Source organism: Rhamphochromis longiceps, linkage group LG20, assembly GCF_057381845.1.
Source record: "Rhamphochromis longiceps isolate RC_006_pf linkage group LG20, R_longiceps_female_GT1.1, whole genome shotgun sequence".
NCBI lineage: Eukaryota > Metazoa > Chordata > Actinopteri > Cichliformes > Cichlidae > Rhamphochromis > Rhamphochromis longiceps.
Genome location: NC_140576.1, coordinates 30,619,170 through 30,629,779, shown reverse-complemented (window position 1 = coordinate 30,629,779; position 10,610 = coordinate 30,619,170). Strand labels below are relative to the sequence as shown.

Sequence of the window (10,610 nt, the reverse complement as noted above, 5' to 3'; positions counted from 1 at the left end):
AGACAAAACTAAATGTTCTCCTTAAAGCAGGCGTATTGTTGTTATTGAGATCTTTTAATGATTTTACAGCCCAGTGTGCCGCTCGCTCTCTCGCTCTCTCTCTCTCTCTGCTGATAGGAGTGAATGGAGCTCACCCACCAGCCTCTGTCTCTCGCTTTCTCTCCAGTAATCATTAAAATAAGCTATTTATATATTATTTATAGATCTATATAATGTTTATTTCATTATCCTTTAGATTCCAGTGTTTAAGAGATTGGATAGTCTAGTCTTCACAATCCACAGCAAAAATAATAATGACAGAGACGGTATTATTGCGCATATAATTGAAACGGTAGTATCAAAAATATGAAGTCAATAATTACAAGCCTCAGTCCAAAAGACTGGGTATGGTACGCCACCAGTCGAAACTGGGGTACCAAAACCTGGGTTTGTCGTGGTCACGTGATCTCGGTGTTGTGGACCACGTTTTGGAGCAGTGTTTCGAAACATCTGCACTTCGGGATGTCGAAATGTCTTCTTGGAGCTTCCCATCTCTAGTTTTATCCTAATTTACTAAACTAGCGACACAAATATTCCAGTATCGAAGAACATGAAAAAATTACTTTTGGTCACATGTGGGCAACGTTACCTGACATCTCAGGTAAAAAAAAATCTGATCTTACTTAGTAACCCTCACACGACAAACAGTAAATGTCACTTAGAATCCCAACTTTATTAGAGAACAGATTTTGTTCTCTAATAAAGAACAAAATACTGCCTGCTGTTATTTCAGCGGTTGAATGTTAGGTTTTGTTTGACAACACAAACTAATAAATATATTTATGTTCAGTTCTGTTCTTTTTTATTTCAAACATATACATTCACCAACGTTTCATAAAATCATTCCATACAGTTGTTTGAAAAGGAGTAGGCAGAAGTATATACTTACTTAGCCCTACCCCCCCAGGTTTACATCCTCATCATCTAAATTTGAACAACAAAAACGTATACATCTCAAAAAAATATTTTCACATGTTCAAGTAAAACTATATTTAGATTTGCTAATTTGCAGAAGAAAATAAACACGTATAAACACACACACACACACACACACACACACACACATATATATATATATATATATATATATATACACGTATCTTGACAGAAGCAGATTTGGTGATATGAACTAGTATCACCAAATATCACAGGAGAATCCGTACAAGAATAAGGTTAACCACTGACACAGACCGTCCATGTTACATTTTAATAAGCTATCCAGTCATGAGGTTGCACAAAAACTCATAGATAATATTATATTGAACTACAGACACAAGCGCGTCTGTGTACTACCAAGGGGTTTTCACAAAGCGAGTGGCTAATTTGAGTACCCCGAACACCGGAACTGAACTGATCATTGAACTGGAAGTTCTTTCATTTTAGCTGAAGACTGAAAATTGTTTCCTTATTTTCCCACGGTGTCAGGCTGAAGACCAAAACCATTAAACGAACTCGTATCTGAAACTCACCCTGAAAGCAGCAGTGCCGCATGTTAATAGGGTGGGAACCTATGTCTTTAACAAATATCGTGCAGTTGACCAAAACATTAAACGTAGCTAAACTTGGTTTCTACCTTCAAAGAAGCGTTGCTATTACATCCCGAGAAGCTAACTTACCGTTAGCTGCCTACTGAAGTTTGATAGCTTCGGACTCATCAGGACACATTAAAGGTAACATAAATGTATCTTTGATAATTATGTATATCTTTTGTTTCGTTGTAATTTTTTTACTGATCTTATTACTGTAGGTAGGTGACGTTACAGCTTACATGAAATCATGACTAAATCGATGAGGAGTCACAACAAATAACGTAATTCATAAAGATCGGTGTAGCATTGTATTGCGTAATCTTTACATATTAGTGGTTATTAAGCTAGAGAACAATAACAGGGATGTGGCAATCATACGAAAAACAAACAAACTGCAGTTTCTTTAAATCTATTTAAATGTAGTTAGCTTTCTAGCTAACTTCCGTTTGGTACGTGGCTAGCTGTTAACCTGTTTTGTGGTTTGCTGCTCAGATGGAAGTGGTTCTTGTTTATTTTATTTTAGAAACTATTCAAGTGAGTTGGGCTCGTGAATTTATATAAATGCTAACAAGACTTTGAATTACAGTCGCCACAACATAAGCAGACATTTTCGTATTTGACTAGTGATTTATAATGCTTGTTGTTTTCGCAGGCATTGGGACCGTGATGTAACGGCCATTTATATTGATATTTTACTTGCATTCAGTCTGAATGTTCCCAGAATGCAGTATGGAATGTAATTGTCATTAAAGTATTTTTATTTTAGGTATTTTTAGGGTATGATATACTCTGTCAGAAACCCTTTTCCTTGCTTTGGTTTAGAAATTCTCATCTCACATTATCTCACCTAGTGGATTGCTTGATTGTATAAGTGAGGAAAAGTGAACATCAGATGTAAATGAAGGCGTCTGTGACATTAAAAATGTATGAAACCTCTAATAAAGAAAGGGAAGAACAAACAACCCAACATCTGGCATCTAAATAATTCAACTTTTTGTAAAAGTATAAAAGTTAAACTTTCTTATCTTGTCCGCACCCACAAAGAGTTGATGTTTACAGAATATGCAATCACAGGGGTTAGCAAAGCACATATTTTGTAAATGAAGAATGAACTGTAGTGTAAAATATTAGGAGAGGAAATAAATGTAGATTATATATTATACAGTTTAAGCGCAAGATATCTGCTGCAGCCCAGGTAGCGGTATGAGACGGCTGCTGGTCAGTAGCGTCACTCGGTCTCGTTCGTGAAAATTAAAACCGCCATTTTTTGAAACCCGGAAACAAGGGAATGGTTATAAAAAGGGAATGGTTATAAAAAAGCAACGGCGTGGTCCACGAAGCACCAGGCTTCTTTTTTTTTTTTTTTTTACACACAAAAAAGCAAGATAGTGGCAGGTTAAATGCTTGAGTGGCTGATAAATTTTAATTTCCACCCGTGACTGTAATTATGAAATGCCTTCCCAAAAGTAAGATGTGAGTGATCCTATTTGTTTGTTTGTATCATGTTAACGTTTGGTTATTCATGTTTATGTTCACTAACGGTAAGCTTTATCAGAAGTGCTTGAAAATTTATGTCTTTGTTCCTTTCCTTATTTGTAGTTCATCAATTGATTGGAAGGAGGAGTTGCAGGGATTCTCGCATCCCTCGTCACCATTGGCCCCTGAGATGACATCACAACAACCTCAACTCCCTAATGCTCTTATACCTCCCCAGCTTGCTCAGAACTCCAATGCTCAGCAGATCCGACCTCACATTCACCCGAATCAGCTGGAGTCGAGTCAGAGCAGTGCAAATGCTGGGCTTCTTGAACATAGGCCTCTGACAGGCAGGCCAGGCTGCCCTGGTGCTTTAGCCACTACTGGGGAGTTGGTCAACAGGAATGTTTCTGTTTCCTCCACCAACTCTAGCTTGACCAGAAGAGATGGGGGCTTTGAACCATGGCCCGAGGAAGCAGTGGATAACTCCCATGGGCTGTACTCACTCCACCGTATGTTTGACATAGTTGGAGCCCAGCTAACACATCGGGATGTAAGGGTACTGTCATTCCTGTTTGTTGATGTGATTGACGAGTATGAGCGAGGTGGCATCAGGAGTGGAAGAGATTTTCTGCTGGCGTTAGAGCGCCAGGGTCGCTGTGATGAGACAAACTTCAGACACGTGCTGCAGCTTCTAAGGATTATCACCCGCCATGACCTTTTGCCTTATGTCACACTCAGGAAACGGCAGGCCGGTGAGTTAATCTAACCAATTCCATGTTGTCCTATAAATGACTACAAAAATAAGTTGCACATTCATGCAGGAATTTACATTAGAGTGGTGTGAAGCAGGAAAAACTGGAAAAATGGATTTTAGTTAGGTTGACGAGGGCCAAATTGTCATAGGTAGACAACTGGATTGGGACATCTCAGTGCCCCAGTCTGCAGTAGGTAGTATCTATCAAAAGTGATCCAAGGAAGAAACAGTTGTAAACTATTGACCGGGTCATGGGCAGCCAAGGCTCACTGATGCATGTGGAAAATGAAGGCTTGCCCATGTGGTCAGATCCAACAGACAAGGTACTGTAGCTAAACAAAAAAAAAAGTGGACGCTGGTTTTGATAGAAATGTGTCAGAATACACAGTACATCACAACTTGTTGCATATGGGGCTGCATAGCTGCAGGCCAGTCAGGGTGCCCATGCTGGTCTCGTCCACTGCTAAAAGTACCAACAGTGGCCAAGTAAGCGTCAACATTGGACCATGGAGGAATGGAAAGCTGTGCCTAGTCTGATGAATTGCAATTTTTTTTACATCACATGTGCATCTCCATCACTAAACTGGGGACCACCTGGCACCAGGATGCACTATGGTAAGAAGGCAAGCTGGCAGAGGCAGTGTGATGTTTGGGTAATGTTCTGCTGGGAAACTTTAGGTCTTCTGGATGTTACTTTGACATATAACTTAAGCATTGTTGCAGACCAGTTCACTTCAGTAAGTTATATAGCACCAAGTCACAACAATAGTTGCCTCACAGTGTTTGTATTGTAAGGTAAAGACCATACAATTAAACAGAAAAACCACAACAATTAGATGACCTCCCATGAGCAAGCACTTTGTGATGGTGATAAGGAAAAACTCCCCCTAAACAGGAAGTAACCGCTAGCAGAACCAGGCTCCGGTAGGGGCAGCCATCTGCAACTCACCCCGTGTTAGCTTAACGGTGCACTTAATCCAAGACTGACACTGCAGTCGATGTTTGGAGACAGGATGTTTGCCTGACGACCACACAGGAGCAGTAATGACAGCCAGAGGCCTCAGGGAAGCGCTTGTGTGACTGTGTGCGTCATCTAGTGGGTTTTACTGTGGGATAATGCTACTTAAGGCCCAGTCTTTACTTCATTTTGATTGTTTAATATAAGTGTAAAAATAAATGGTATTTTTGATGTGGTGATTAAATAAGCTGTTCACTGAATTTACAGAAAATGCACAGAATTTTGTTATAATACATCATTATCGGGATAAGAAATTACTTTTGGTAATATTGCACAGCCCTAGCTCTATATAGTTTATCAAAAGGAAATTTTTAAGTCTAACCTTAAAAGTAGAAGAGGGTGTCTGTTTCACAAATCCAAACCACAGAAGAGGGCCCTGAAAGCTGAAGGCACCGCCTCCCATTCTACTTTTAAATACCCCGGTGACACAAGTAAACCAGCAGTCTGAGGACGCGTCCTGTTGGGGTGATATGGTACTATGAGGTATACCATATCATCCTAAGATAAAATGGGATGTGAACTCACTAATAATGCTAGTTTCTGATTATTTTTTTTCTTTTTTTCTGTTGCAAATATCATCTTTCTCTTTGCTTTCCTCTGCCAGCACAATAGACACCATGGGGAGAAGAAGTTAAGGAGACAATATACAGTAAATGCAGTAATGTTAAACAGTAATACCCAATGCTGTAATTTAAGCTCTAGCTTTAAAAAACAAAACAATCCAGCAGTCAGAAATATCATCCAGTGTCACCGGCTCACTAACATGAATTTCAAGCCTTTTTACTTTTTACATTTTTTTAACATGATTTTTTTTTTAAAATTTAATTCTGTTCCATTTTCATTCAAAGCCTTTGTTTATAACCATGTTGCTTGGAGTAAAGACATCATTCTAGAACCGTCACCTTATTTGTGTATTGTCTTAATGCAAACATTAAAATGATACATATAAAGCTAATTTAATCCGTTCTTTACATAAATGTTGATTGCTGCATGTCATCTTTGCATTATGTGTGACTGATTCCTGTAGTTTGAAGAGGATTAAATGGTAAATGGCCTGTATTTGTATAGCGCTTTACTACTACTAGGACCCCAAAGCGCTTTACACAACCAGTCATTCACACACACATTAGCTTTTGAAATAAAATAATATCAGAAATCATTTCTTTTCAGTGTGCCCAGACCCTGTTGATAAATACCTGGAAGAGACATCAGTACGATATATATTACCAAGAGGAAGAGTACAGAACAAAGACACTGTACCGTACAGAAGAACAGGTGGGTTCTGACATCTGAGTGCACGCTTATGTCTTCCTATTCACATTTTGTAGTACGATTCAGATGACTAAAAAACATAATAAAAATAATGTTGTTTTCTAGGTCCCCAGCCAGTCATTTGTTGTTCCCCATCAGCACCACACGTGGGTCCTACACAAACAAAGCCAACTCCTCCTGTACCAAACCGCAAACGGAAGAGAATTCACTCTTCGGCTGACTGCAGAGAGAAGCAAACATGCGGTAAGAAGAAACTGCATATACTGCGTTATCTGATTTGATTTGTTATACCTTTATTAGTCCCACAAAGTGAAATATCAGTGTTTCTATTCTACTATCTTATGTGTGTGTGTGTGCACACATACACCAAACATATCCAATCACAGCCCTGCATCGTTTTGTTTTGGGGTTTTTTACAAATATATATTCATTCTCCAAAGTTGAAAGAGCTGTCAATAGTCCCACTCAAGTTTTTATCAGATTCAAGTAGCCAAAAGAGGCAGCACAGTCTATCAGCTGGTTAGCACACCAAATATAACAATTTCTGTTTTGCTTTCATTAATGAAAATGACGAAAAGTATTGCTTTAACCAATTCATTAGGTTTTTAAGGCAGTTTAACAAGAACCGCAGTGAATATCATATGATTATAAATCTGGATCTCATCAGCAAAACGATGAAAAGACAGATTATGTTTCCTCAAAGCAAACCTAATGGGCCCAAAATAGAGGTACACAAAATAGAGGACCCTTGAGGTACACCGCAAGAGGGCAAAGGCAAATTTTAACAGAGAAACTTCTGTTAGTTTGACTTTAAATCAATCCAAAGATTCACCTTTAATGTCCACACGCAGTTCAAAGAGATAAAAGAGTAGAAACAAAGCAGTCTTTTGTATTAACTAAAGCAGTGCAATTAGTTTTGCAATGAAAGTCATGGTCTCGAACTACCTTTTGTTTTTTAATCTAGCCTTGTTGCTTATTATTGCCTTTCAGAACTTAACATTTTGGGTGGGATATATTTAAATGGTAAATGGCCTGTATTTATATAGTGCTTTACTAGTCCCTAAGGACCCCAAAGCGCTTTACAGATCCAGTCATCCACCCATTCACACACACATTCACACACTGGTGATGGCAAGCTACATTGTAGCCGCAGCCACCCTGGGGCGCACTGACAGAGGCGAGGCTGCTGGACACTGGCGCCACCGGGCCCTCTGACCACCACCTGTAGGCAACGGGTGAAGTGTCTTGCCCAAGGACACAACGACCGAGACTGTCCGAGCCGGGCTCGAACCGGCAACCTTCCGATTACAAGGCGAACTCCCAACTCTTGAGCCACGATCGCCCCTAAATAAACTACACATGTGGTTTATGAGCTCTGTAGCTCTCAATTTACTGCAAATTGCACTGAACAGAAAAAAGCATGTGGTAATTTGTAGTTGATATGACTGCTGCTTTTAGGAGTGTTGCTTTATTTGGAATATCAGGAAGGGTATAGTATAGAAGCGATGTGTGAGTTTGAAGCATATCTTCTGTTGTTTGTTTGTTTTAACACTGTAATGATTGAAATAATCATTATCTTGTACAACATTTACAAGACAATTAATGACAAAGAAGTTGCCCAGAATACTTTGACAGTCTCTTGTTTTTTGTGTTTTTGTTCAATCCTTTCAGATATTCGTCTACGAGTTCGTGCTGAGTACTGCCAGCATGAATCTGCACTTCAGGGCAACGTCTTCTCCAACAAGCAAGAGGCAGTGGAGCGGCAATTTGAGCGCTTCAACCAGGCCAACACTATCCTAAAATCGCGAGACTTGGGCTCCATCATCTGTGACATCAAATTTTCTGAGCTCACCTACTTGGATGCCTTTTGGAGGGACTACATCAATGGATCATTGTTAGAGGCCCTCAAAGGGGTCTTTATCACAGATTCCCTAAAACAGGCTGTAGGCCACGAGGCTATAAAACTGTTAGTCAATGTTGATGAGGAGGACTACCAAGCTGGTCGACGCAAACTGCTCCGTAATTTGGTCACAAGTGGAGGGAGCTCAGCAGTGGGTAACAAAGACTCTGTATCTTAGAAACATTCTCCAGGTGGTAGGGAGTAGAGTGAGATGTGATTGTTGTTTAAGGTGCCTGAAAGGAACTGAAGAACTTCCAGCCAACCCCATTAAATATTTGAGAACTAAGTTCATATGTTATCTACTTGGCATCCCTTTCCATAGCATGTACAGAGAAATGGAACTGTGTTGGCAAAAACAAAGGGGTGATGCAAACAAGTTGGTATTATTGTTCATTTTCTTCAAGGATGGAATCAAACAAGTGCATTGAATTTAACCAATTTCTTGTTTGTGGTATGTTAGCTCAGCTCATTTAAAACTTTTAACCTAAAGATACTGTTCAATCCTGTTTTAAGGTGAAGTTATTTTGAATGCAGGAAACACTTAATTCTCACAAGTTACTCCCAGTGGGAGATGTACTTATTTTTAGACTTGTTTTGTGGTTTTTTTCCCAGGTTTTTCCAGGTAGAATTGTTTGGCATACCCAACGAGAGAATGTTCTGTGAACACTTTTGCAAGGATCAAGCTTCTCTTTCCCTGTCACCTTTACTGTGCCTGGCATTCTTTAACACATTCTGTCTGCCAACAGCTGTGAATTCAAATTCAATTGTAAAGTCACTGCCAGTTTATGGAAACAATGTAAGAGAATAATTCTAATGTGTTCAATTATTTCCAGTGAGAAATGGACTTTTGTGGTGTTCTTAATATGTATGGATTTGAAAGTGTGTCAGTTCCTTTGTCACCCTGTACCTACTTGCTGTGTTAATTATGAAGCAAGACTGATGTTGAATAAATTTTATAATGACACTAAACACAAATCTGCAAAACAGCAGGGAAATTCACACCAGTATGTGCAGTCACGTCAGTAGGTGCAGGAAGCAAGATGCCAGACCAAAGTGATGTGGGTGACAGAGAGTCAGTGATTGTCTGTGATTGGTTACAAATCTCTCATCTAGCTTTAGCTTTAGAATTGGTATAAAGAGCAATCTCTTCTATGGATACAACATGAGCATGTAGTTAAACTTGTCTCCTCTAATAGTGCTACAGGAGGTGTTGAAATAACATCACATCTCATTTCATCCCATCCCTTAAAAAGCAGTTGTCACAGGTATGGTAACTTTCAAACAGAAAATAAAGCGTAAAAAAATAGCACTGTAGAAGCCAAAATAATATAATAGCAAGATGTAAAGCATGTTGATCCTCCACAATTTAAGTTGCACAATTATATGCTTCTAGTAGGAGGCTTTCACAGTGTAACATGAAACTAATAATGGATGGGTGCCTGTGAAAACCACATGTGGCCCCCCGCCCCTAAAATTATAACCACTTGTTATGTTTAATAAATCCAAGTGTAAGACAGGACTAAGAATGTATCAATGTCTGACATATACATGCCCTTTCATCACGCCAAACTATACTTTACTACTTTGCAAAGTAGGCCCTATTTCTTGCAGTGACATGTAATGTTAATGTTAGTGTTCACCATCAAATGTTGATATGCAGAATCATCTTTTTGGATGCAATTCATCAGGATAAATGACTAATTGACATTGATGTCAGGCCAATGCAAGCTCAGTTAGAAAATGTGTAATAGCAGTATATCGAGGATGAAGTAGATCGGAGGCTGAATATCATTTCAGTGCGTACTGTTACCTGGAACATCAATCTGTAATTCTGCTATTTTACATTTTCCTTTGTTTTTCTGTATGCCTACCCTAAAATCTCCTACGACATGAACAGGCCAGTACTCAAGAGAAGCAAATGTGTACTGTGTAATCAGCAAACTATGTTTTTAATGCAGTTGTTCACTTTCCAGCTTAATATTTTCTCTTAATGCATTACAGATATGCATTTTTTTTTTTTGTCAAATGTTGTAATGAAATTTTACTTGTGTTAAAAATGTAACTGAATCTTGTCTAGCTTCTCATCAGTTAGTTAAATGGTGACCTGAATTTAGCATTTGGTTTTATGTAACCTTATAAAAATTCCGTGTGTTTTTATTATGATTTTTGATCCTAGGAAAGAAAGAAATAAAAGCCCCGTATTGTGTTGGCCATAATGGCATCTTTTGGGACATATCAGAACATGCAAGTTTGACAGGCCACTGTGAATGATATAGAAGAGGCATACATTTTATATTTTTATCCAGTGGAATTTCATGTTAAGGTTAAAAGTTCGTATCTAGGAAATAGGTAGGTGTATGTTGACTGTATTTTATGGTAGTTGTTAAATCCAGCTTTTACATTAAATTGCATGCAACCTGTTATGGTGTCAGTGTCTCAAGTCACAATGTAACCATTTTGTAAATATTTTTGTGGGTCACATTTTCTTACTTCAGTTTTGCATTTCTTTCAGAAAATAGGCCTGTAGAAAGTTTTGATTTTACGTGGCACTGCAAATATTACAAAAAAAAAAAAAAAAGAATAATCCAAACTCACCCCTGAAGGCGCTCTTTATCCTTC

General features: G+C 38.7%; 1 protein-coding gene across 1 annotated transcript; it reads left to right on the top strand.

Moving 5' to 3' along the window:
• Window positions 1–1,418: 1,418 nt before the first annotated feature.
• dedd (death effector domain containing) lies at window positions 1,419–10,404 on the top strand. The gene is made up of 5 exons (XM_085394230.1): window positions 1,419–1,709; window positions 3,168–3,799; window positions 5,990–6,094; window positions 6,197–6,334; window positions 7,763–10,404. The coding sequence occupies exons 2-5, from the start codon at window positions 3,235–3,237 to the stop codon at window positions 8,167–8,169; spliced, it is 1,215 nt and encodes a 404-aa protein (XP_085250356.1). The 5' UTR covers window positions 1,419–1,709; window positions 3,168–3,234; the 3' UTR covers window positions 8,170–10,404.
• Window positions 10,405–10,610: the final 206 nt, after the last annotated feature.